Source organism: Colias philodice, chromosome 13 (genome assembly GCF_061535455.1).
Source record: "Colias philodice isolate Cphi_HAF_F1 chromosome 13, ilColPhil1 Martin Lab GWU primary, whole genome shotgun sequence".
NCBI classification, from domain to species: domain Eukaryota; kingdom Metazoa; phylum Arthropoda; class Insecta; order Lepidoptera; family Pieridae; genus Colias; species Colias philodice.
Window position 1 is genome coordinate 2,415,369 of NC_143098.1, and position 26,551 is coordinate 2,441,919.

A 26,551-nucleotide genomic window follows, 5' to 3' on the forward strand; every position below is an offset into this window, starting at 1 on the left:
CATCAGCAATTACTTCACTTCACAATTGAAGGTTCTCGACTTTTAAATAGTAATTATCATGAATTACCGATGATTCTAACTGGAGATTTTAATGTTAATTTTCGCTCTCAGGAATCTCAGCCGTTAATTGATTTTTTAGAAGAAAAATTTGATTTATCTATGAATACTTCTCGACTTCATTTAACAACGCGTTTCGGTACAACGATAGATGCTGTATTTTCAAGAAAAGTAGCAAATTTAGAGAGTAAAATTTATGTTTCACATTATAGTTACCACAAACCTATAATTTCGTACGTAAGAAATTATGATGACATTCAATTACCTGTTTCGAATGAATAATATTAATATAACATTTAAATAATCTTTGTAAAGCACATGAATAATAAATATAATTAAATTATAATATAATATTTATTTATTTAAGTTAATATTTAATCATTTCAGTGATATATGTCGTCAACGCCAAAGAAGTTTTACTTCAATCGCGCGTAAAGGTTACACGCACACACTTTTTTTTTTCTATAATAAATAAACACAATTTTTTTTCAATAATGATATAAATTTACACCTATCACACGTTAGAAAAAAATTAGGTACTTTGGTTTTTATTTATTAAAAATAACTAGTTCATATATGTGCATATTTCACACATTCTAATATAATCTATTTTAACAATACAAACAGGAGGGCATGGACACCGGTCCCATAATAACACAAGAGCGTGTACCCGTATACCCGCACGATACAGAAGAAACGCTTTCCGCTCGCATTCTAACCGCGGAACATCGTGCGTACCCGCGAGCTTTGAGACTTGTAGCCACGGCAAGAGCGAGACTTGACGCTAAGGGGAATGTTATTATGTCGTAACTTAGGATTAATGATTGTATAATTTGATGTCGAAAATGTTTTTGTATACTTTAGTTCTTATAGGTTGTCAAAAATAAAATGTTCTTGTATACTTTTTTGAAAATAAAGTTTTTGTATACCTACTGTCTTTTGTATAGGTAAATTGAAATTAAATAACTGTTGCTTTGATTCAAAATTGCTTTAAAATAAGTATGACAATTAACTTAACCTAACTTTTCCGCCCGCATTTTAACTGCGGAACATCGTGCGTACCCACGTGCGTTGAGACTTGTGGCCACCGCACGGGCGAGACTTGACACTAAAAGGAATGTTATTATGTCGTAACTTACGATTAATGTTTCTGTATAATTTGCTTGAAAATGTTTTTGTATACTTTCATTGTTATAGATTGTGAAAAATAGATAAAAATGTTTATGTATACTTGATCGAAAATGAAATTTTTGTGTAACAATGTCGGTTCCCAGATATAAGTGATTAATATTTAAGTAAATGACCAAACTTTGTTCTCCAAGACAGAAATGAAATTACATAATTTTTCATGTACTTTAGTTTCCACAGACATATTATGAACTAGTTTCGGTAGCTCATATAAAAAATTAAAGATGAAAAAATATCCATTTGGAGCCAATATTATGAGATTAATTAAATATCTTTCATATAGGTATTTTGTTGTATATTTTATAGTATGAAGTTAAGTTTTTAATCGAAATATAGTATATGAATAGATTTTATACAAATTAACAAGATATCAATCTCAATATGTGTTCTGAAAAAAAATATAGCATTTATGTATACTTATACTTTGATATGTTAAGGATATACATTCCAGAACAATAAAATAGACAATCGATTAAATCCAAATTTTTATTCTATTCTCTAGTATTAAGTAGTTTTAAAATAAAGAGCGCAACTCGAATAAGTCTTCCGATTACTGTATAAGATAAACGACACTGTCTTTTGTACTTGTTATGTTATTGTTAAAAGTAAAATAAAATATTCAATTGCATACAGTTTTTTATTTCTCAAACATAACAAAATGTGTAATAAAAATAATCTGAAATCAAAGGTATATAATGTGTTAGAATTAATATCACAGATTTTCTAAAACTACATAAAAGTTGATTGATTATTCATTAATTGTTCATCCCTTTTTCTTGTCTGTATTAAAGTTAATTAATTCACCAAATGCTTTAAATAAAATACCCACAAAATCATCATTTTCTGTGATGGTAACATTTTGCTCTTTGACTTTTTCTTTTTCCTTCACTGAGTGTTGGCCATTTATCAAAATGTCTTGACAAATTTTATCAAACTCTACATGAAATTTTTGTTTATTGAGTAAAGGAACAATCAGATTATATGTATTAATTTTAGTGTTTATGGATTTTGCTAAATTCCTATTACTTTCATAAATATATTCCCACTTCTTAATGTCTTCCTCCTTCAATGGATATGGTCCTAAATACATTCTATCATTTCTTATTTCTTCCTTTAAATGTTCAATGTCTTGATCAATCTCTTTGCTCATTGTTATCCATTCTGGGGTAAAACCATTGTTAATCAAAACCTGAAAATATTATATATGCATGATATATAGTGACTTAAGACCTTGTATGTTATTTATTGATAAATCAACTGGCAGTAAGTTATCTTTAATATGATATAAAAAACTTTATACAAAAATGATATCAACCATACCTCATTCAATTTATGTGTTGTAAAATCAACATATGGATTCCTATTTTGATCTTTCAAAGGTTTTCCTTTACCGCTTAAATTTTCAAATTCCCCCTTAGACATAGACTCCTGAATTAGATCTTCAACAAGTCTATCAAAGCCATATTTTGTTTTAATGTCATGTTTCTTAGCTGGCTCTTTCTTCATTAGTGCATTGTCAGAAGCAACAGCTTTAGATATCCTGTGTTCCATGACATTTATGGCTGCTTTTTCTGCCCTGGCTTGTGCCCATTGCTTCTGCCGCTGAAAAGGAGTTCCATGCCCCACTCCTTCAAAGCTTAAGTATTGACGATGTTGGGGTGCTGTGTGCTAAAATTTGAATAAAATAAAATGATTTAAAACTCAACTAAAACTTGTTTTTTTTATTAATACATACTCCATTTATATTAAGTTGATTAAGATGAAATTAAACTGAGTAATAAGACCTAACTAGATATAGAGAGATTAATAAGCTTACCCTTATATCAAAAACAATTTTTTCCACCTCTTCCTTTTTGCTAGAGCCAGTATTATGTTTGGAAAGAATTCGGAAAGCATTCTCTACTTCTACAAATTTTTCAATGCATGCATCTGGTGATTTCGAATCGGGGTGATATTTTTTCGCTAACTCCAGAAAAGCCTGTCGCACTGTTTCTTGATTAGAGTCGGTAGGTATGTTTAAAAGCTTGTAACTGTCCTGGGAATTAAATTATATTAATAAGAAAGTTTAGTGCGGTAGGTACTACGTTATTTCTCATTACACAAGCTTTAATAGAAAGTAATCATACCTCAAGTTCTTTCCGAGCTGATTTTGTCACAATTGTTCGAACTAAATAATTATTTATATATTGCCAATGAAACGGACCTGGCCGAACACAGAGATACGTACGTGTATTCATATTTATTTCATTATAATTTAATAATTACATAATATTATGCCAGAATTACGGCTTGTTTTGATTTGTAATTTGGAAATCTTTCAATGTTTTTCAATATGCGTGTTTTGACATAATATGTACTTCAGTACTTGTCAATGTCATTCAAGGAAAAATATCTGCTGCGTTCGCGACTTTATTTTGGAAGTGATTTCTACGATTTAATCACGATTTAATAATACTGCATTGTCTATGGCTGTTTTCCAATTACAGAGCATAATGCGACTCAGTGCCTCACAATGCCGAATTATGCTGATGCTTAATTGGAACATGAAACGCACCAGCAGGTTGCGCTAAGTTCAGTGTTGAAAAAAAATATATTCATAGAGTTATATTTAGCAATAACCTCATTAATGCTCGGAGCATTAATGTGTAAATAAAGTGGTATACACCCAGGGTATACATAATAATTGGTTGAAAAATATTTACGGTTATTTTAAGTAATTTGGATTTTGATTATTTCATTAACATTTTTTTCAATGTTTGTACCTTCACCCATATTTATATTTATTTTTTTAACACAATTTGAATTAACTTTGATTATTTCGAAAAAACTACAATGAAACGAAAGCTTTAAAATTTTTTCCAACAATTAATAATTACTAACGATAAATCGATTGCACGCATCGCATCAATTCACGCGCATTACTTTTTCTAGTGCTCGATTTAGACTGGGGTAGAAGCCTTTGAAAATAATGAAATGATAAAAAAAATCGCAGTCCGATGAAACCCATTAGAAAAGGAGGGGAATATGATAAAAATGTAAGGAAAAATAAATTACGGTCAATCCGAGTTCGGGAAGCGGGAGGGGGGAGCTTTAAAGAGAAAAAATAAAACCGGCCAAGTGCGAGTCGGGCTCGCGCACAAAGGGTTCCGTAGCAGCAAATATAATAAATTACAGTTAAATCAACCTATCTCAAAAACTATAAGAGATACTTTGATCAAACCAAAAATCGTTGAAAGAGTTAATTAGCATGCATCACCTCTATTTTTTTTAGAATTTTATACCCCGTAGTTATAAAAATAGAGGGGGGGGGACATACTTTTTACGACTTTGAGAGCTGATATCTCAAAAACCGTTCACTTTAAGAAAAATGTTTTTTAGAAAACTTTATATCATTTTAAAAGACCTTTCCATTGATACCCCACACGGGTATGTACATCGAAAAAAAAAATTTCATCCCTCAGTTACATGTATGGGGGGCCCCACCCCCAATTCTTTTTTTTACTATTTAGTGTCATATTTTTGTAGCGGTTCATACAACACATATTCCCATCAAATTTCATCACTGTAGTACTTATAGTTTCCGAGTAAATCGGCTGTGACAGACGGACAGACGGACAGACGGACAGACGGACATGACGAAACTATAAGGGTTCCGTTTTTGCCATTTTGGCTACGGAACCCTAAAAAAATGGTTTCTCTCGATTTCCGACAAAACTACAAGTCCTATAGAAAAAAGTTCAATGGCAAAGTTGTAGGTAATTAAAAGTTCTACAACTTTTGTATTCACAATTTTTTCACATAACCTAAAAATTTAGGTGAAAAATTCAAAAAACCAAGTTTTTGGTCTTTTATTTCTATCTACTTCAAAATTTATTTTTTTTCTACGAAATTTGGTGGAAACTTACTTTATTATGTCCCAAATACACTGTAATTTATTTGATTGAAAATATTTATTTTTTCGCCTTATTTTGAATTAATACCAAAAAAATAACCTAATTTTCAATCGAAAAGTCACCCGTCAAAATATCAGCTTTTTTTCAAAAACTTGGGGTGCCTTTTATTCATTGAAATCTCTACTTTCATATGGTGTAAAAAAAATAAACACCACCATAGTAAATGTTCTCAGGAAATGCATACAAACAGTCTGAATATTAGCTTTTACTAAATCAGGCACACTTCTTGAACTCTATATCTTCTCTTGTATCGGCTTTTCGGTAATATTTCAAAAGAAAAATAATTATCTGTTCTAAGTTTAATATTTTACAGCATATTCAAAAGCAAAATGATGTCGATAAAAACATTTCAGGTAGTTCGAGAAGTGTGTCTGATTTAGTAAAAGCTAATTTTCAGACTGTTTGTATGCATTTCCTGAGAACATTTACTATGGTGGTGTTTATTTTTTTACACCATATGAAAGTAGAGATTTCAATGAATAAAAGGCACCCCAAGTTTTTGAAAAAAGCTGATATTTTGACGGGTGACTTTTCGATTGAAAATTAGGTTGTTTTTTTGGTATTAATTCAAAATAAGGCGAAAAAATAAATATTTTCAATCAAATAAATTACAGTGTATTTGGGACATAATAAAGTAAGTTTCCACCAAATTTCGTAGAAAAAAAATAAATTTTGAAGTAGATAGAAATAAAAGACCAAAAACTTGGTTTTTTGAATTTTTCACCTAAATTTTTAGGTTATGTGAAAAAATTGTGAATACAAAAGTTGTAGAACTTTTAATTACCTACAACTTTGCCATTGAACTTTTTTCTATAGGACTTGTAGTTTTGTCGGAAATCGAGAGAAACCATTTTTTTCTCTTAAAAGCTCCCCCCTCCCGCTTCCCTAACTCGGTTTGACCGTAATTTATTTTTCCTTACATTTTTATCATATTCCCCTCCTTTTGTAATGGGTTTCATCTGACTGCGATTTTTTTTTGTTTCAAAAATTATCTACTCTAGTCTAATTGTGTGAAGCGTTGCTGTAGTTGGAACATTCAACGTTGGTTCAGTTGGTGGAAAACTGGAGCTTAGTTGGAGTAAAATAAGTAGCGGAAACTCTGACTGTAAAACATTTTGAAAAATCAATTTCCCGAATATAAAATAATACAACACTCATATTATTATTTATGATTAGGTACTTTTAGGGATACCTTCCTGTTTTGGGGTATGTTATTGATAAAAATAAATAACATAGCGCTTAATTTAATGACTGTATAATACCTTAGATAAGCCATAGTGACTGCTCTACGAACTCAAGATGTTCCAGTATTAAAAACTTAAATAAAAAGGGTGTACAAATAAAAGAGTTTATTTTTTTTTTTTTAATAATAATTATATTGCTTGAACAGTTAGACACATGAAGAATTGAAATATAATACATAATTATACACGTAAAAATATAAAGTGGTACTTTTTCGTTTTTGTTACAAAGAGGTTACAATAATAATTACTTATTATTTATAGAATGAAAGTGTGATTGGTATTATTAAATAGTAAGAAGTAGATAAGTACAATCTACATTTTGCTTCTCTATTACCTACTTTTATACACAAAAGTTTATCACAGTACAACATGCTCCTACATATAGTTTTAAATTAAATGAGAATCATATTCATTGAAAATTATTAATTAAATATAATTACATATGTACCTATGTCAGTTTCCTATTAATGAAATAAATTTTATAGATTAATAATCTAATTTGTCCTATAATCTACGGAAAATAGCCTTACTAATTGAACATAAACCTAATATGACTGTTTAAATTCACTTTATTACACGCGGCGGGTTACTCTATACTCAATGAAACACACTATTACTCAAATCAAAACTCAATTTATTCACTCATCCTAAGATTATATACGTATGCAGAAAATAATTTCTATAGTGCCATTTAAAAACACAGTAGCGACATCTATTATTGACTTTAAGAGACAACTTGACACATTTGACAATTGACATATTATATTTGACACTTGACACATTACGCGGCGGGATTTGACAGTTATTGATAGATGTTAGGTTACATTAGGTTAAGTTTGAACATTCCGCCCACCAAAGAACGTAGTTCTTTACGAAACTTCGACATAAACTACTAATAAACTAATTTAAGTTAAATTGAAATCAGAAAACACAAAAAAATATTTAGGAAGTTATCTAATTACAACAACCGCCCACCGTGAGCAGTATTTCGCATACATACATAGTAATTTCTAACTCAACTCTCTATATAAAAATAAAGTATAACTATGACTCGAATAGCAAACTAATTACAATACCAAATTATTCGGTAACTTTAGGCAGATAACATAATTTATTACACGGTCTTTTACAAATACCATTTTTGGTTTTAATGGACACTACACGCGTTATGTTATCCTTTCCACTATGTTTTTCAATGATTCTGCCCAAATACCATTTAGCTGGAGGAGTATTCTTATCTTTGATAATAACGATGTCGTCGACTTCAGGCTCCGGTCTTCTTGTGATCCACTTATGTCTTTGATTCAAAGTTACTAAGTATTCATCGGACCACTTCCTCCAAAAATCGTTCATTAATTTTTGGCAATACTTCCAACGTCTTAATTCCGAAATTTGTTTCTCCTCACAAGTCTCATCCGGTATAACAAGTAGTGGTTGTCCTACTAAGAAGTGTCCTGGAGTTAACGGCATAGGGTCATCGGGATTATCACTCATGTACGATAAGGGTCTGGAGTTTAGACACGCTTCGATCTGTGTCAAAACTGTTGTTAGCTCTTCAAAGGTAAGTGTACTATCTCCTATAACTCTTTTCAAATGTTTTTTTGCAGAGCGGACACCAGCTTCCCATAAGCCTCCAAAGTTTGGTGCTTGTGGTGGGATGAACTTCCATGTAGTGCCTTCGTTCACAAGGAGATGTTGAATCTCGTCAGGAAGTTGAGATATTGAGCGGTCAAACATGTTTCGCAATTCCCTATCCGCACCGATAAAATTCGTGCCATTGTCGGAGTACAATGTTTCGCAATGTCCTCGCCTCGATACGAATCTTCTAAAAGCTGCTAAGAAACCGTTAGTACTCAGTACTTTTACAGACCGTGTCTCTTCCGTTGTTTCAAACACGCCTCGCTCTCTCTGCTGGTATTTGTTTACTTCTTGAAGCCAATTCGGACCATGCCACCATAAGTCGTGATTAATTAAATCTTGGAACAATAAGCCCCTCGAACCAGCGTCAGCCGGATTCTCGTCCGTTTTAACATGCCTCCATTGCTCTCGATCTAACATAGTGAGTATCTCAGAGACCCTGTTAGATACGAATGTGGTCCAACGACTGGGTTCTCCCGATATCCATGCTAAAACAACTGTACTGTCAGACCATGCATATATGTCGCATTTAGGGATGTTCATGATTTGTGAAACCTCATATACCAGTTTTGCAGCAAGTAAAGCTGCACATAATTCCATGCGAGGAATTGATATTTCCTTTTCTACTGGGGCTACCTTTGTCTTCGCTGTAACAAGATTAACGGTGACGTTTCCCTGTACATTTCTCGATTTCAGATAAACCGCTGCTGCATAAGCCGACTGAGATGCATCAGCGAATGCGTGTAACTCTACGTAGTCACCTCTCCTAGTTTGTAGCCATCTTGGTATAGCTACGCTCTTTATGTTTCTTAAATCTACCTTAAAATTTTGCCATTCTGAAAGTAAATCGGGGGTGAGCTTATCATCCCAAGCTAGCTTTGACTTCCAGAGTTTCTGAATGAAGATTTTTGCGGTTATTATCTTAGGAGCAATCCAACCCATAGGATCATACAGGCGAGCTATATCTGATAACACCTTCCTCTTTGTAATATCGTCTCTCGTCTCCTCATCTTCAGGTAAGTGGAATTTATATTCAAATTGATCACTTAGCTTGTTCCATGATATAACTAATACCTTTATATTATCGCCCGATTTAAAAATTACCGATTCGTCAGATCTTTGACTCTCTTCATGGATATGTTCAAGTAATTCAGAACTATTAGTACACCATTTCTGAAGTTGAAAACCACCGCTTTTCATAAGTTTGTTCATTTCGTCGTAAATCTCGATAGCCTGTTTGGGAGTATCACATCCGGTCAGTAAATCGTCCATGTAATAATCTTGCAGGGTTATACGAGCTGCGCTTGGGTATTTCTCTTGCTCATCTTTCGCTAGTTGCTGCAGGGATCTGACGGCGAGGTACGGTGCGCACGATGTTCCAAAGGTAAGTCTCAGTAATTTATAGCACTCAATAGGCTCGTGTGGATCGAATCTCCACAACACTCGTTGGAAGTCCGCGTCTCTGTCGTCAACACGGATTTGTCGATACATTTGCACAAGATCAGCCACGATGCAAATTTCGTGATATCTCCATCTCATTAAGATGTGTCGCAAGTCCTGTTGAAGTTTCGGACCGACACGTAAATTATCGTTAAGAGATATATTATTTATGCCCTTACTTGAGGCGTCAAACACCACTCTCACTTTAGTTGTATCCTTATCGCTTCTTACTACAGCGTGGTGCGGTAAGTACACTGCGTAAGGATCAAGTAACTCTTCTCTCTTAGTAATTTTACTCATATGATTCTTTTCTATGTAGTCTTTCATTACTTTCTTATATTCTTCATATAAGTTTTCATTATTACGTAATTTATTTTCTAGTGATTTGAATCTTTTCAAGGCGATCTCTTTTGACTGACTATGTACACACTCAGGGTTAGAACTCTTAAAAGGTAATCTCACGATATATCTACCTTCATTGTCTCTAATGGTTGTTTCCTCGTATATTTCTTCACATCGTAATTCTTCTTTCGTCATTCTCTTTCCTATACTGTCCGGTTCTCTCTCGATTTCCCAAAATTGTTTAAGTAATTGGTCTTCCTTTACCTGTATGTGCATGCTTACTATTCTTTGGTTTAATTCTGTGTCTAATTTATCTTTTATTTTTCCAGATAATATCCATCCAAGCTTCGTGTTCTGTGCAACCGGACCACTCAATGCGGGATTTTTTAGAAAACCTTCTAATATAATTTCTCCATATATTTCAACGCCTAAAATTATGTCTATTTTTGCAGGGTCACCGAACGATGGGTCAGCCAGTGGTATGTTTTTTATTTCAGGCCAATTGTCTATCGATACACATCTTGAAGGTAAGTATGATGTTAATTTTCTTAACACAAAAGCCTCAACTGGAATTGAGAACTTAGGATTTTGTAAGGACTCTAACTCAAATGTAACCATATTTTTGGTTCTCGTTTGACCATCTCCAATTCCTGATATGACTCCATTTACCGCTGTTTTCTTCAGTAGAAGAGATTGCACAGTAGCCTCGTTGATAAATGAAGCCTCAGAACCTTGGTCAATTAAAGCTCGAACTATACGTGTATAGCCATCGGATGATTTTATCTTAACCATCGCCGTTGCAAGAAGCACAGTGTTGATATGGTTCTCTGTAGTAAAGTGAGCAACCGCCTTTGTTACGGGTTGCGAACTCGGTTGATTTTCTTCAGTAGAAGATTCCACCGTAGGTGGATTTTGATTGAAATGTAATAGTGTGTGATGTCGCTTACCACATTTGCGACAACAAGCTGCTACGTGACAATTTTTTACCGCGTGCGTTGATGAAAGACAGTTAAAACACAGCCTCTGTGTTTGTATGAACTCTGATCTCTTCTCCGGTGTTAGAGACGCAAATTGTTTACATTGATACAGTGAGTGTCGTCCGGAACATGCGACACAGATCGGGTTATTCGATTTGGGGTCGTTCATCAGCGAATGGAAAACGTTTTGCTTCATCGATTGCCTAGGGTTTACAGATTGTGTTGGCCTTGCCGTGAATCTCGTGTGACTGGATGGTTCCAGCAGCTCTAACGTTCTGAATCTTGATTCCATGAAATTCTTTAATTCCTTCCATGTTGGTAATTTACTCTTCAGCTCACTGGCATCTGCTCGGCTCACTTCTAATTCCCAAACCTTTCTGGACTCTGGATCCAACCTCGACACTACCAAGTAAACTATTATGGCGTCCCAAGAGCTCGTGTCAATCTCCATATTGTTTAACGATTTAAGGCATGTAGATGTAGTATCTAAAAGTTGTTTCAGTGCACTTGGAGACTCGTTGTTTAGGTTTCTTTGACCGAAAAGACGTTTCATTATTTCGTTGACGTTGTACCTCTTGTTATTGTATCGAGCATTGAGGACCGCCCAGGCCTCCGTATAATTTTCCTCGGTTGTAGCTAGGTTCTTCAGTAGAATCTCGGCTTCTCCCAACAAACAACCCTTTAAATAGTGTAATTTCTGAACGGCAGTCAAGTTGGGGTTGTTGTGAATAAGTGACACAAACATGTCATTGAAATGTTGCCACTGGTCGTAGCTCCCGGAAAATTTCGGCAGGTTTATCTGCGGCAGTTTCACATCCGCTCCACCACTCATCATAGTGACTGTACTCGTACTCGTGCTCGCCGAAGCTGGTGTGATTGCTTGCAGATCGTTTTGTAAAATAAGCTTATACTCAGTGTATGCATCGTCGCATTCCGAATATAGGTCGTTTTCAAAATACGATAATGCAATTTTTGTTGTCCTATCGACCATAACAACAATTTCATTGTGACCTTCCACAAATGAATCCCACAACCTCTCTATCGCTTCGAGCCGCGTATTTATATAATTTGCTGTAATTCGTTCTTTAGGAGATTTTTTATAGTTTATTTGGGCCTTTTTTATTCGGTCGAAGATGTCTTCTTGTTTTCGGAGAAGACCCTCAACACTTCTTGCCATTTTCGTAGTAAGTATTACTAAGTTTACTATAACGCAAATTTTCTAAGTCCAGTATCACAAAATTTTTCAAAGTCCACAATCTCACGAAATTTTTCTAAGTCCAAGATAACACGTATTTTTTCTAAGTCCTTAAACACTTGTAATTTTTCAAAGTCCACAATCTCACGAAATTTTTCTAAGTCCAAGATAACACGAATTTTTCTAAGTCCTTAAACACTTGTAATTTTTCTAAGTCTCTATATGAAATTTTTTCTAAGTCCAAGATAACACGAATTTTTCTAAGTCCTGAACACTTGTAATTTTTACACTTCTGAAGATTACACGAATTTATTCTAAGTCTTTAAGCACTCCTAATTTTTCTAAGTCCCGATCGGACAGCACTTTAACACTTGTAATTTTTCACAATTCACTCCCGGGTTTCGGCACCATGTTTAAATTCACTTTATTACACGCGGCGGGTTACTCTATACTCAATGAAACACACTATTACTCAAATCAAAACTCAATTTATTCACTCATCCTAAGATTATATACGTATGCAGAAAATAATTTCTATAGTGCCATTTAAAAACACAGTAGCGACATCTATTATTGACTTTAAGAGACAACTTGACACATTTGACAATTGACATATTATATTTGACACTTGACACATTACGCGGCGGGATTTGACAGTTATTGATAGATGTTAGGTTACATTAGGTTAAGTTTGAACAATGACATTGAAATATGTATAAAGAGATTTAAAAGAAGGAAGTAGAAAGATTAAAAAATATATCATTACTCTATGCATCCATAACTTATGCAATTGCTTTTTATAATTACAGAACGATTCAAACTTAATGGCGGCTCGGAACATAAAACGATCGGATGAGCAGAAAACAATTTTAGATATTACCGATACCTGCGCACACATGCATTCGCAGCTAACTTCCGAACCGCCATTAAGTTTAAATCGAACTATAATTAAAATTATTTTGCCATCCTTTACATTACATATTATAATCAAATGAACATAATATTTGAAACTACTACAGTATATTCACTTATTTATACAGTAATAAAATAGTACCCTAAAATCTATTTGGTCTTACTACAAAAATATAAACTTGTGTTGAAAACATGTTTCAAGTGCCATTACAAAATCCAGCTTTACGCTGTTCTTGGCATAAACAAAAAATTAAAATTAGAACATTTTTAGACGTTTATAAAATAATAATATTAATAAGACCTATTGAATCTATTTTTCAACAAATATTTTTGTACAATAAACAACTGTCATGCTTTAAAATAGACCGGCACAAAAGTCTGCCTACGCATGTATTGGGCAGAGTTTTTTAATGAGTCATATAAATAGACTTTAGTCATTACTGCTACGAAATAAGGTGTTATTTTCAATGAGGGTTTTATACAACGCCATCGGACATTTGTTGACGATCTTTTCATTGTAAGTCTAGTCGTTTTTAGCATATAGCCTACAAAATTTATTATTATTATTCATATAGCATTATTTCTTCTATTAAATTCCTCAGTATCGGTGGGTACATCCCAGCGCGGTTCCCAGAAGCCAGGGGGTGTTTTGGGCCGAACGGGGTTGTTTTTACCCCGGTGTTTCGAACATTCGTCCATTTTCTGTTCTAGCATTTGCGGGTCGTGCTTGTAGAGCTCGCCGTAGAACTAAGGTGAAATAAAATGTATTAATATTTGAGTCATTTTTATGGATGTATGTTGGTTACACTTTCACGCGAAAAACACTGAACGGATTTTGATGTATGAAACAAAATAGCACATAAGCTTATACTTGTTTCTGCAGTAGAAAAAGTGGGGGCACATATTATCAAGATGTTATAATAGTGATAAGGAAATAAAATATTTTTGGTTAGATTTTACAATTACTGTAAAAGTTGAAATAAAAAAGCAATCTTAAGGGTTTTTCTATATTAATAAAGACAAAGACCACGTTTTTAGTTATGAAATAAAATTGGTACAAAACACTTACATTTTTACATTCATCACAGCTCCAACCTCGAAGGGCACGCTTTTCGCTCTTTTTCCTGACAGTTGGTTCTTTATAAACTGGACCTTCTGCGATTGCTCTATAATAAAATTATAAAAGATACAAGTAAAATTACAACCAAAAATTGATACTAACCTTCTTATTTTTAATACAACAGTAAAAAAATTCTAAAGGAAAGTATTGCCATTTTTATAAACAATGCAAACAATTTTTTTTAATCTAATAAAAAAAAAATAGATACCTTTTTACTGGTTTATCCCCTGTGGGTGATACTTTATTGACTTGCAGATGAGTTCGTAATATCGACATGCTCGACTCTATATCATCTTGATTTGTATTCACTAAATTGTTATTTTCTGCTAAGGGTTCCTTTTTAGGGCTGAAATGGATAGGTTTTTATTATTATAATGGTATTTAAATACAATATACCTGTAGAAAAAGTGAAAAAAGGGAAAAATACATTTGTGAAAATAATAATACGTTTTCAATTTGATAGATAGTTTTTTTAAATACGTAGAGGCTTATAGTATAAAATATTTACTCTTTTGTACATAAAATGTATGATACATATGGTTTTACCTGCAAGGACTCTTTCTATTTTGTTGTAAAAGCGATATACTGTCATCTGCATCACACTCCATGTTTTCGTCCTGCTTAGACATCTTTGAGATTAGTTTTAAACTGAAATAAATGCCGTTTTGACATATTTATTAAAGAATAGTTTACTGAAAATAAAATAAAGGCAATTCATGTGCAATAGATTTGAGCATCAGGAAGGTACTGTACATTGAGAGTTTCAAAAAATTATATTAATAAATGAAAAAAAAAACTAAAGTTCAAAAAACTTCTGTTTTATCTGTGCCTTATTTTATCAAATTATTAATTTAAATCTCTTAAATTATATAATTCTTACCTTGGCTTATTGTGTTTATTTATATCGACACACTGTGTATATGTTAGTGAAGACATTTTATCAGCAGAATTATTCATCATTGTTTCTTCTTCTATTTTAAACTTTAAAGGTGTTGATGGTTTTTTGAACTTACTGGGACTGCTCCTTGCTAATGATTTAGGTGGAAATCTGTTGAAATATAAATTTTTCACTGTTTTAAAATAAGTTTGCTGTTAGAAGAATAAATCCAATATTTCTTGATAGATAAACTATTCTAACACATAAATCATTTTTAATTCAACCAAAAAATATTCGAGTGTAGGATTTAATCAAAAAATAATATGTACAGATATTTTTGTTAACTCTATATTTTTGAGTATGAAATTAAAATATTGAGTAGGAGAAAAAGGTTTTTAATAACCAAAATAGAAAATAACTTACATTTGTGACACAGCCAGCCCACTTGTAGGTGATGGTAGTATAGTTTCATCGTTATCCATCAACTCCTTTTTGATGTTGGGCTAGAATGAACAAAATAAGATTATTTATTTTTTATTAAAAAAATAAATAATTAAAAACAGACGTAATCTAACCTTACCTCACTAAATTGTAATTGTTGCAGGATAGAAGGCAATCAAGGAAAAAGTAATAATTAATTAATAGTTATTTCATTTGTGACATTTGTATAAAAGTTGCAACTGCTTAGATATGTGTTAATAACTATTTCTACATTAAAAAAAAAACAACCACATTATATTATTTATTTTTGGCATAAACAGGAACAAATAAATTATATTCAAACTACTGATATCCTAAGCATATACTCATTTTCATCCATACCAATAGGAAATAATGTTTTAGCATAATAATATAAAATTTTGTTCAGTAAATTAAACAAACTATTTTTAACAAGACTTTTTACATTTTTCCATCTTACCTTTACTTCAATATCAGAACAGCTGATAGCTTTAGCCAAAGTTTCCGGAGAGCAAGTCAAGTCAACAACGCATGAGGACTTCACTTTGACTAAATTGAGACGAGATTGCTTCATCCTGCCTCCCGGCTTTGTTCTACTTGGACTAGGGAATAATAGTTTCATATTCTTTTTCTCTGGTGTTTCCCTATAATTGTAAATTTATGAATTATCACAATATGTGAATTATATATTAGGTAAATAATTGAAATAAATAAAAATAAATAGGTATCAGATATTTGGTACTTTAAAATAATAAAAGGAAAAATCTACATAACAGTAATAAATAACAAAATAATTCTTCATTGAGCGATTGAAAGTATTATTCAATGAAAAGATAAACGTAAACAAGGTTTTAATTGAAAGCCATTGAATGCAATGATAGATATAGATTTTAGATGATAGACATTGCTTTTAGTGTAAACAATATGTTGAAAATATAACTTTAGAGAGTCTGATATAAGATAACAAAAACCAATTTTTACTTTACAAAAAAAAGAAATATATATTAACAATTCTTACCAAGTGTCTGGGCATTTCTTTTTACTCAAACTCAATCCATTACTAGTATTGCTTTTCATTTTCCTACTTGATATAATAGGGCTCTTGCGTCCCGTTGGAGTACCTTCTATTTCTGACACAGAGTCATCTTGTATTGATCTCTCGTCTATTTCCTTCTTGGGACTTATTAAAGGACCATTTGAATCAGAGCATATCAATTTAAATATATTATCTTCAACAATGCTTAGGTTTTTTGTTTCTAATAAACTTGTTAGAGCTGATGCTGTAAAGTGTTTCATTTAAATTTATCATTTTAATGTAATAAAATTTCAAATACTGGTTTAGTCACAAACATTTTCATTGTAATATTTGTATGTTCAAACTGATTACAGTGCAACCTTAATATAACGTACCTCAATATAACGATTTCCTCGATTTAACAAATTTTTCGTAATCCCCTTGAATTGTCCATAAGATTCAATATAAAATATCCCTTTACATTACGAACATTTTTTGCGAACAACCTCTTTATAACGAATTTTTAACTATCAAGAAAAGTATAAATACCTCTAATTAACGAATTTCGTCAACCCAAAACCTTTATATAAAGTTCCAACCAATGTAATGATTCTTAATCTCATAGTATGTGATTCATGTCGCGACAGGTTTCGACATGCTTTTGTTCGTAAAACGATCATTTTTGTTTAATTTAAATTGGAAAGTAATGTGAACACTGCTGCTTGTCACTATTGTTAAAGATTCATGTTGAAATGGATCAGAAACATAAAAGACCCACAAAAATACCTCTTTATAACGAATTTTAGACCAACCTAACCTCAACATAACGAACCTCAGTTCAACGAATTACTTGATATAACGAATATTTATTTGTTCCCTTCAGATTTGTTATATCGAGGTTGCACTGTATAATAAATATATCAGGACAATGTTCACACACGGCACGATCTGATCCCATACTAAGCTTTCGCTTGTGTTATGGAAACCAGATGGCTGATTAACATACATATTATATAATTTTAAATAAATACATACAGATAATTAACACCCACACACAGAGCAAACATCTATATTCATCACACAAATATTTGCCCCAGGTGGAAAACCCACAACCTCTGGCTTGGAAGGCAGGGCCACTACCAACCAAGCCAACCGGTCAGTCAAATATTTGTAAGTTCAATTAATTCAATCCAATTTTATTTTGGAAATTTTGCTTAATACTGCTTGTTTATTTATTTAGCATAATAATGACTATGTTTAATTTTTACCAAAAGATTCAATTGTTAAATTTGAATCTATTCTCATGTTAATAATATACTCACCAATTTGTTGTATTGTACTATCCTTATTTTCAATTTCCTTAGACATACTTTGAGCACTTGAACAACATTTGCTAAAAACAGAATGGATCATATTATAAAAACAATTCAAAATAAGTATAGAAATTATAATTTACAATAATTGAAATATGTACAAAAACAGAAAATTTTCCGGTTATTTTCAGCAAACCCACTTGTTGCATTGTGAAAATTTTGTTCTCTGACTAGACCTTACCTTTCGCATTTATCTTTAAGTGATAAATATTGGGTTTTGTATGACAAAGCTTCAATGTGTATTCGTTCTAATTCTACGACAAGTTCTGAAAAAAAAATATATTATATTCCTTTAGATACTCAGATATAAAATAAATGGGAATAAAGTTGTTTTAAGTTTAGAAGTTAAATTTTACCCTTGAAAGAATTTAACGTTTTTTGAAAACTATTTTCTACTGCAGACACTTTATGACTAACAAAGTCAGGAAGCGATGAAAATTGATATGATTTTGCCATATCTTTTCAATATAAAGATTAAGGTGCCTTAAAAACGATAAACTATCGAGTTCATTGAGAGAATTTAAATAAATATCACAGAGCAAGTAATATAGATAAATATTGCGCGGTAAATAAAAATAATCTTTGTGTTTATTTTTTTAATAGCTCTGTCAATGTCACACATTGACGTTTATTTTTTTTTAAAGAAATGCAAAAATATGGCACAGACTGCGCGAAACCAATTATTATAAACCCTCCTTTTGAAACACTACCAAAAAAAACCCGCACCTTTCCACAGTTTTAGAGATCCATGCATACACAGGAATAGACAAACAGTAGGAAGCTACTTAATTGTAGTGATATAGTAAACAAATATTATAATCTTTGTAGTAAACTTTCGCTATGCGCCACGTCGCAATACTTTCGCAATATAATCAACGAAACATTCGTATGCCACAGAGCAAGTGCTTATTATAGTCACCAATATAGTTTAAGAGATCTGACGGGAAACATTATTCTTATAGCCCGAAAAACCGATATTCAACATACAAATCAGTAACACGAATACGCGAGTTTCAAAGCTCAAGCCACTAGCGAGTTCACTGTACGAAATGTATGTACTCACTTGTAACTTGATCACAGATGACTTAATCGCGATCATTTTGCGTCCACATTAGCAAAGATGATACGCGCCGATGCTAGTTGCTACGCGAAGGAGATCTGATACGCGAAAATGATCAAGTGTAGACCCACCCTAATATTCATAAAAAAATATAAATTGACGTTGACTTTTAAACTTGTCATTGCTTGTCATTTGTCATTTGTAAGGTGGGTTTATTCCTCTGAGTGGCAAACGATAGGTAGGCAAAGGAAATGTTATTCTTCGATGCCAATTACCAAATTATTAACATAGATTTACAGATTTCGAAGTTCATTCCTAATAAAATTTAATTATATACAATAATATATAATATAGCCAAGACTAAGGTGGCATGTGGTATGTTCAATATCCGAATACTAACTATTCTACTAGACCTTATGGCTGGTTCACACTTTGATTAGTGTGAGTGCAGGTGATTAGTGCGAGTGCAGGTGTGTAGTGCGAGTAGTGTCCAATTGACTGCGAGTGCAGGTGATTAGTGCGAGTGCAGGTGTGTAGTGCGAGTAGTGTCCAATTGACTGCGAGTGAAGGTGATTAGTGCGAGTGCAGGCACGCTGCGAGTGAGGGGGAAGGGAGGGCGCGCGGGACGTGGCTACTCGCAGTCCACTCGCAAAAAAATAGAACACGCTTCTATTCACTTTACTACACAGCCTACTAAACACTCGCACTAAACAGTCGCTGTCCACACGTAGTACTACTCATCACCTGCACTCGCACTAATCAAAGTGTGAACCAGCCATTACAAAGACTTGTCACTTTTGCGTTGTGAGTAAAGAAATGTGGCGCCAATTTTAATATTCGAATTATATTAGGGCTACATAATACGATTTTAACTGAAATTTAACTTGAAAATAATAACTACCTATGTACTTACACAGTTTGCAAACATCACTGGCCACTACCATCATACATTTTTTTGGGATTGTATAAAAGATTACCACTTTATTGTATTTTTAACAGAAAACATAAAAATGAGCTCTGATGAAGAAACGTTTGTTATTATCGTCGGAGACGACGATTATGAAATTCCTGATTCAGTAAAAGATGTTGTAGAAAATAGTGAAATTACTCATCTGACTTCTCTAGATGAAATTAAGACAGAAAATGTTGAAATAAAAGAAGAACCAGAGGATTATTTCTTTAAGGAGGAATCTGTTGATGACTTAGATGAAGAATATGTTCCAAAAAGTGAGACTTCAAGTGATGATGATTATAGCGACGATGACATTAATAATGTGAATAGGAGTCGACGGAAAAAGGTTAAAGTCATAACATCATATGTCCAGGAACTAAGGGAAGCATATCCAGAGTTGAGAAATGATAGAAAAATGTTGATTAATATTTTATCACAGATAATGAAAGCAATGAAACCACCACCATTGCCTCGGGATTATTTTATAATGAATGGAATTATGTTAGAGTAAGATACTTTATATTATTGAACACATTTATATTAATTACTTATCCATTATTAAAAACTTATATTAAATATCAAATATCATTATTTATATCAGTAAATGAACAACATAAGATAAGATCCCACTGCAGGATTCGTGCGTTCATAGTTTTTTTGCTAAAACCAAAATTTTATATATATTTATAATTAGGAGGATATATGCGACCAAATTTTGACTGGCAACCTTGTCGATATATATTCTCCTAATTATAAATTTATAATAAAAAGTTTGGTTTTAGCAAAAAAACTGTGAACACACTAATCCTGTGGTGGGATCTTAGACTAACTAGTTTTAGTTTAACTCTAATTTAACTTCCAGATGTATAGAATGTGGTAAATTATCCAATGGTATACCGGCAGCTGGTCGCCACTATCAGGAATATCATGGAGAACGATATCTTATTTGTTTTGCTTGTGGTGTTGACTTTAGGAGGTAAGGAAAAATGGAAAAGGTGCTTATATTTGTTACATCACTAATCTAGTAGTTAGAGATCTGAATTCTGATGTCATGTGATATCCCCTTTTGGCAGATGTATTAAATATCTGTTGTGAATAGCCTCCTGTGTTTGGCCAGATTAATATATTTTGGTTCCAACTGGGCATAAAACCTATGAGCTCTCAATTCTACACATAGTTTTCCAGAAACAAAGTCATGGACTCGTACATATTTTTAATAAATACTACAATAATTCGATGATTGTAAAATGTTAAAATTTTTATGTATTCCCCATTTCAGTCCTACAAATCTGTATAAACATGAGAAGCGATGTCCTGCGCCAGACATCGGGATTGTCCTGAAGGCTCGAGCTCGGCACATAGGCAACAAGGCACGGGCTAGGCCGTTCTTATCATATGAGAAACCTAAGGAACGGACTGACGAGTGAGTTAAATCTTATTTCTAATTATGTAGTCATTTTCAACTCCTCTGGTGTTAAGGAGGATGAAATATGGACTAAACTATTCGTACATAATTATAAGAATTGTGTCCTATTTGTTGTGAAAATTTGCTTTTACAGTATTTTGTATCACTCATTGAGTTATTTATTAGGGAAATAATTAAATGAAATAATGTATTTGTCACAAAAATTTTAATTGTGGTGTTATTTGATGTTGTCCTTTTCATTTCATGCTGCTTTCATTCTATTGCAATGTTACAGCATCATTTGTTTATAATATATCTGTCCTGTTCTGGTGAAAAAAAATTGCTTTCATTTAGAAAATCAATTCACAGTTGTCACATGTGATAATTTATCACCATATTATTTAAATAAAAAAAAAATGAATAATATTATAGACAATTCAATACCATCTCTGTCAACAAACAACAAACATTTCTCTATATAGTTTGCTCAAAGTTCCGTCAATAAAAAAATTGCGCGAGTGCCGAGCACACGTGTCAGAAATGAAACTTCTTTGATAAAATTCAAAGATACCAAAATCGTCGCTTTACTCCGTGACGTGACAGTATTGCCATGACGCGACCTTGAAATTAAACTCTCAACACGCCTTAAGAGTTTCACTACAAAAACAAACAATCTGTAATATCGAAATATTTGTTGACCATTCTTTAGATAGGTGTAAGAGCATTAATTATTTTTTATGATATTAACACACTTAGATCCTAGTCTAGGGGCCCCATATCATTAGTACGGTGGTAGCCTCTGTATATAAATAAAAACCGGCCAAGTGCGAGTCGGGCTCGCGCACAAAGGGTTCCGTAGCAGCAAATATAATAAATTACAGTTAAATCAACCTATCTCAAAAACTATAAGAGATACTTTGATCAAACCAAAAATCGTTGAAAGAGTTAATTAGCATGCATCACCTCTATTTTTTTTAGAATTTTATACCCCGTAGTTATAAAAATAGAGGGGGGGGGACATACTTTTTACGACTTTGAGAGCTGATATCTCAAAAACCGTTCACTTTAAGAAAAATGTTTTTTAGAAAACTTTATATCATTATAAAGACCTTTCCATTGATACCCCACACGGGTATGTACATCGAAAAAAAAAATTTCATCCCTCAGTTACATGTATGGGGGGCCCCACCCCCAATTCTTTTTTTTACTATTTAGTGTCATATTTTTGTAGCGGTTCATACAACACATATTCCCATCAAATTTCATCACTGTAGTACTTATAGTTTCCGAGTAAATCGGCTGTGACAGACGGACAGACGGACAGACGGACAGACGGACATGACGAAACTATAAGGGTTCCGTTTTTGCCATTTTGGCTACGGAACCCTAAAAATGTGTGCGTGTACTGGTGTACACACGTAAGAAGTGAAACTTTTTTATGACCTTATTTTCCAAAAAATAATTTACTATATGCAACTATACAGAAATACGTCGAATCACGCGTAGTAAAGGATAAGAAAAAGATGGCGCGTAACGGAAAAATGTTACACTAAATTTTTTTCCAACCCCGATAAAGAATTTTCACTTCAAAAGAAGTTTCACTTCAAAACTTTCACTTCAAATGGAAACAAAAAAGTGTGCGTGTACAGCTGGATGTGCAGCATGTGCCCCGCGCGGTACAGCTCCGCGGGCGGGCTGGAGGCGCACGAGCTCGTGCACGCGGGACTGCGCCCGCACCGCTGCACGTGCTGTGACCACGCGTATACTTCGCGGTCTGCACTGCTGGTCAGTTCGTAGTGACGTGTGAACTGTGTGAGGATATGGGATTGTGACGGGAATTTGTGATTTTGGACTTGGGTGCAGTGAAATCGTGATTTGGACACTAGTGTGAAGTGAAATTGTGATGTGGACACTTTAGTGTGTGTGAAGTGAAATCGTGTGTGGATACGGAAATTGTGAAGTGAAATTGTGATTCGAACACTTTTGTGAAACTGTGATTTGGACACTTGTGTGTGAAGTGAAACTGTGATTTGGACACTTGTGCGAAGTGAAATCGTGATTTGGATACTTTTGTGTGAAGTGAAATTGTGATATGGACATTTTATTTTTATGAAAATCTTGTATTCCTTAGATTTAACCATGGCCGTTATAAGACAATGTGTAACGTAAAGCGTGATTCCCCATATAGTACATTAATCTGTTTCACTGATTTGCTCTATGGATAAATAGGTGATAAAGATGAACTCTCTTTGCCCTGCTACACCGAGACTTAGGATCGAATCCAGGACTTCTAAGTTGCACAGTATAGCTGCACATAAGTTTGCTATTGAAATACCGCTGAAGAAAATTCCATAGGGAAAGTATTTAACAAAAAGTCACATTATGTTAGTCTATAATATCGAATAAAAAATAAATAAACATCTCAATAAAAGCCTAGTTAAAATAGTCAATCCCCGCTCCCCCGCAGCGGCACGCCCGCAAGCACTCGGGCGAGCGCTTCACGTGCGACCACTGCGGCCGCGACTTTAGTTCCAAGACCGCGATCGCCGCGCACATGGACACGCACCTACGTGAGTGTTTTGCTCGGTTTTACGTGTTGTTATGTAGTAGTTTGTTTTCCTAGTGCATTTGGTAGACTGTTTTAGTTGTTAAGTAGAAAATGCACTTAGTAGGGTAGAAAAACGTATGGACTGTAATAAATTGTAGGTGATTTATGTATCAAAATACATTATTTTATTTAATTATTTCTGTATTCAATATCAAAATTTTAGCACATACGCATATTAAATAAAATGAAAGGTTTGTATTTGATTGAAAATATAGACAGAAGAACGTCCCCAGCATGTACAACTTGCGACGTGAAAATTTGACTCAATAGTTGCGTGCGGTTTTTGTGCTAGTCCATAGTTTTGACCAGATCTAGCAATCTTTAAACTGCCTTCATATTTAGGCGACTTAAGCTGCGCGACTGTATCAAATTCCATTGTTCGGCTGTTATAAATGTGAAGGGATATGCTTCTGCCGTGTTACAGTCGCGCTATTTACGTTCTAATGTGAAGGCCGCCTTAGAGATTGGCCATTCATGTTACCCAAAAAAGCAATGTTTTGTTACTCCAGCGCTGAAGAAGTACTTGTGCTCGGAGTGCGAGAGGCGTTACGCGCAGAAGTCAGCGCTGCGGCTGCACGTGCGCCGCGACCACCGCCGCCTGCCGCCGCCCATAGCCTGCCAGCTGTGCCCACGGAGGTACACTATTTACTTACTAGCTGTGCCCCGCGGTTTTACCCGCATTGCTGGTCTCTGGTCTTAGCGTCATCATCATCAGACCATTATGTTCCCACTGCTGGGACACGCGACACGGGTCTCCCATAAGGGATCAGGCCGTAATACACCACGCTGGCCGAGAGCGGATTTGCAGGTGTCACATGTCGTCGAACTTTTGATTCTTCGACATATCGGTTTCCTCACGATGCTTTACTTCAAGCAATGGTGATAAATTGATTAAGAGCGAGTGCGAATTGAATTGATTAAAAGAAATTTCATTTCTGACACGTGTGCTCGATACGTGTCAGAAATGAAATTTCTTTATATTGTAAAACTTCTTTGGAAAAATTTAAAGTTATCAAAATCGTCGCCTTACTCTATGACGTGATGGTATTGCCATGACACGACCTTGATCTTTTAATCTCAACACACCTAAAGAATTAAATTATGTAATGTATGTTTTATTAAATTTCAGATATCCCAGAATGTCATTACTCAAGCAGCATATGAAGAAGGCGCATGGCATGTTACTTATGACTAGAAAGGTTTTTATCAAATATTATTGCTATTGATATATTTTGTATAATTTAATGGTCCTTCGAGCCGGATATTAGTGTTCCACTCTATCTTAAGTTTACTAATTTTAATCTATTAACAATAAAACCATTATAAAAAAGAAATCTATCATTTCGGCAATATTTGAATCCGTTTTTTTTATTATTAGATACTGTAAATTTTTTAAAGAATTGAAAAAATTCGATCACGAAGAGGGATTCGAACCCGCGTCTTTCGCTACTGTATTAACTAATAATGTTTATTTCCAGATGTACTACAAAATACTGCCAACGCTCACAGATTCGCAAGTAGAACAAGCCAAAGTCGTGTTACAGTCACAAGTGGAGACTGGAACACTTCTAGATGACTTGTGTCTAGATACAGATGTTAAACAAGAAACAGACTATATTATTATGCAAGACTAGTTAATGTTGAGTGGATTTTTTGAGATTGGGTCCAAAAAAAGTGAAAGTGTATATTCGAAAGTGTTATTTTTCAGTGAGTCGTGAAAAAGACTACATTTAAGAAGTGGATTGTGAAGATTTGTTTTTATAGCGAGTTGAGAAAAGTTATTTCACTTTATATCAGTGCTGTATATTGCATACATGTCTAAAGGACAGTTTCTGAATTGAGAATTGATTTGGTTAAGGATTAAGAAAACTTATGTTCATTTAAAAATGTCTAAGCAGATATTAAGTATGGTCTGAGACGTTAATACGTATAATACTCAATTCAAAAACCGGCCGTAAATGTCCTAGGTATAGTACATAAAAAATGTTTTGTCAAAAATTAATTACTAAGGTATATTTTAGTAGATATGTATTTTCCACCATGGATGTTCAATGGTAGAAGTCTGTAAGTTTAAAATTTCCAATGTTATATTAAAAATGGACATAGAGCGTATATAATATGGTATGGTATGGTATGGCGTATAATGGAGGTAAGTGTAAATATTATAACTTACATTGTGGAAAAAAGCTCAATTCTACATAGGATTATATTTCTATAGTCTTGACTGATTTTTAATTGATATATTTTCATCACAATACTATTCACACAAAAATTGCATATAATGTAAATAAACACGTGTATGCATAATTGCATAGTCATAAAAAAAATATTTTTTGTGTTTGGTTCTGCAGTGTACATTACTATGTACATATGTGATTCCAACTCACACTTGATTTCCATGTTGAGCCAATTTAATAGGCAACATTTGACGTCTATCAATTTTATCTTCATAGGGTGGTAACCTGCTTAAAAACATCGATTAAAGCGAATTAATCGATACGGACTTTAAACATTTGTCAATCGAACTTGAAACACATGTCAATAATTTATGATGATTTTTATTCCCAAGTAATCAATGCATTCGATTCTAGATGTCAGATTTCGATTTTTAGAGTAACGTCTCTGGTATTTAAAAAGAAAAAAGGTTTATTGACACAAAATTGTAGCGACGTCAGTTCTTTAAATAAGAAAATGTTTATTATGTTTAGAATGGTTTATCAGTAAAATCAAATCCTA

At 33.4% G+C, this 26,551-nt stretch overlaps 5 protein-coding genes across 8 annotated transcripts in view; 2 read left to right on the top strand and 3 right to left on the bottom strand.

Moving 5' to 3' along the window:
* Positions 1-1,873, top strand: part of Gart (trifunctional purine biosynthetic protein adenosine-3 Gart) — a 27,790-nt gene extending 25,917 nt beyond the window's left edge. Inside the window, exons 25-26 of one of the 2 annotated variants that reach the window (XR_016316466.1) lie at positions 685-930; positions 1,255-1,873. Coding sequence is in view for 1 of the 2 variants with exons in the window: in XM_089702125.1 (XP_089558251.1) it covers positions 685-867 (183 nt within the window). In the remaining variant the exon portion in view is untranslated. Of the gene's footprint in view, positions 1-684 lie in introns of both variants that reach the window. The other variant, XM_089702125.1, reaches the window with a different exon arrangement.
* LOC149483221 (dnaJ homolog subfamily C member 28) lies at positions 1,867-3,593 on the bottom strand. Its single transcript, XM_089702126.1, has 4 exons — positions 3,372-3,593; positions 3,062-3,280; positions 2,566-2,913; positions 1,867-2,434 (listed from the first exon to the last, which is right to left on the bottom strand). The coding sequence occupies exons 1-4, from the start codon at positions 3,480-3,482 to the stop codon at positions 2,009-2,011; spliced, it is 1,104 nt and encodes a 367-aa protein (XP_089558252.1). The 5' UTR covers positions 3,483-3,593; the 3' UTR covers positions 1,867-2,008.
* Positions 3,594-7,055: 3,462 nt separating this feature from the next.
* On the bottom strand, positions 7,056-12,731 carry LOC149483222 (uncharacterized). The gene is made up of 2 exons (XM_089702127.1): positions 12,310-12,731; positions 7,056-12,232 (listed from the first exon to the last, which is right to left on the bottom strand). The coding sequence occupies exon 2, from the start codon at positions 12,014-12,016 to the stop codon at positions 7,523-7,525; it is 4,494 nt and encodes a 1,497-aa protein (XP_089558253.1). The 5' UTR covers positions 12,017-12,232; positions 12,310-12,731; the 3' UTR covers positions 7,056-7,522.
* Positions 12,732-12,758: 27 nt separating this feature from the next.
* Positions 12,759-18,388, bottom strand: LOC149483223 (uncharacterized). Of its 2 annotated transcripts, XM_089702128.1 has the most exons (11): positions 18,147-18,388; positions 17,972-18,056; positions 17,740-17,810; positions 16,421-16,682; positions 15,863-16,046; positions 15,367-15,446; positions 14,947-15,114; positions 14,613-14,714; positions 14,275-14,412; positions 14,016-14,112; positions 12,762-13,693 (listed from the first exon to the last, which is right to left on the bottom strand). In XM_089702128.1, exons 1-11 carry the CDS (start codon positions 18,244-18,246, stop codon positions 13,514-13,516), a joined length of 1,467 nt encoding a protein of 488 aa, XP_089558254.1. In that variant the 5' UTR covers positions 18,247-18,388; the 3' UTR covers positions 12,762-13,513. The 2 variants fall into 2 exon arrangements, with proteins under 2 accessions (XP_089558255.1, XP_089558254.1); XM_089702129.1 differs by lacking the exon at positions 14,613-14,714 and having other exon boundaries at positions 12,759-13,693.
* Positions 18,389-19,080: 692 nt separating this feature from the next.
* Positions 19,081-26,210, top strand: LOC149483224 (uncharacterized). Of its 2 annotated transcripts, none has more exons than XM_089702171.1 (9): positions 19,081-19,225; positions 19,850-20,309; positions 20,665-20,778; positions 21,082-21,225; positions 22,857-22,992; positions 23,675-23,777; positions 24,325-24,451; positions 24,945-25,014; positions 25,294-26,210. In XM_089702171.1, the coding sequence occupies exons 2-9, from the start codon at positions 19,861-19,863 to the stop codon at positions 25,447-25,449; spliced, it is 1,299 nt and encodes a 432-aa protein (XP_089558297.1). In that variant the 5' UTR covers positions 19,081-19,225; positions 19,850-19,860; the 3' UTR covers positions 25,450-26,210. The 2 variants fall into 2 exon arrangements, with proteins under 2 accessions (XP_089558297.1, XP_089558298.1); XM_089702172.1 differs by having other exon boundaries at positions 19,081-19,088.
* The last annotated feature ends 341 nt before the right edge of the window (positions 26,211-26,551 follow it).

What these genes read in the sequence shown, in the direction of transcription:
- LOC149483221 (XM_089702126.1), bottom strand. Translation starts at nt 3,482, where the DNA reads ATGAATACACGTACGTATCTCTGTGTTCGGCCAGGTCCGTTTCATTGG. An exon ending in CAGCTCGGAAAGAACTTGAG is followed by an intron (nt 3,281 to 3,371) that starts GTATGATTACTT and finishes TTTAATTCCCAG; the next exon opens with GACAGTTACAAGCTTTTAAA. An exon ending in AAATTGTTTTTGATATAAGG is followed by an intron (nt 2,914 to 3,061) that starts GTAAGCTTATTA and finishes TTCAAATTTTAG; the next exon opens with CACACAGCACCCCAACATCG.
- LOC149483222 (XM_089702127.1), bottom strand. Translation starts at nt 12,016, where the DNA reads ATGGCAAGAAGTGTTGAGGGTCTTCTCCGAAAACAAGAAGACATCTTC.
- LOC149483223 (XM_089702128.1), bottom strand. Translation starts at nt 18,246, where the DNA reads ATGGCAAAATCATATCAATTTTCATCGCTTCCTGACTTTGTTAGTCAT. An exon ending in AACGTTAAATTCTTTCAAGG is followed by an intron (nt 18,057 to 18,146) that starts GTAAAATTTAAC and finishes TTTTTTTTTCAG; the next exon opens with AACTTGTCGTAGAATTAGAA. An exon ending in GCTGTGATGAATGTAAAAAT is followed by an intron (nt 13,694 to 14,015) that starts GTAAGTGTTTTG and finishes ATTTCACCTTAG; the next exon opens with TTCTACGGCGAGCTCTACAA.
- LOC149483224 (XM_089702171.1), top strand. Translation starts at nt 19,861, where the DNA reads ATGAGCTCTGATGAAGAAACGTTTGTTATTATCGTCGGAGACGACGAT. An exon ending in TGTGGTGTTGACTTTAGGAG is followed by an intron (nt 20,779 to 21,081) that starts GTAAGGAAAAAT and finishes TCCCCATTTCAG; the next exon opens with TCCTACAAATCTGTATAAAC. An exon ending in GCACATGGACACGCACCTAC is followed by an intron (nt 23,778 to 24,324) that starts GTGAGTGTTTTG and finishes TTGTTACTCCAG; the next exon opens with CGCTGAAGAAGTACTTGTGC.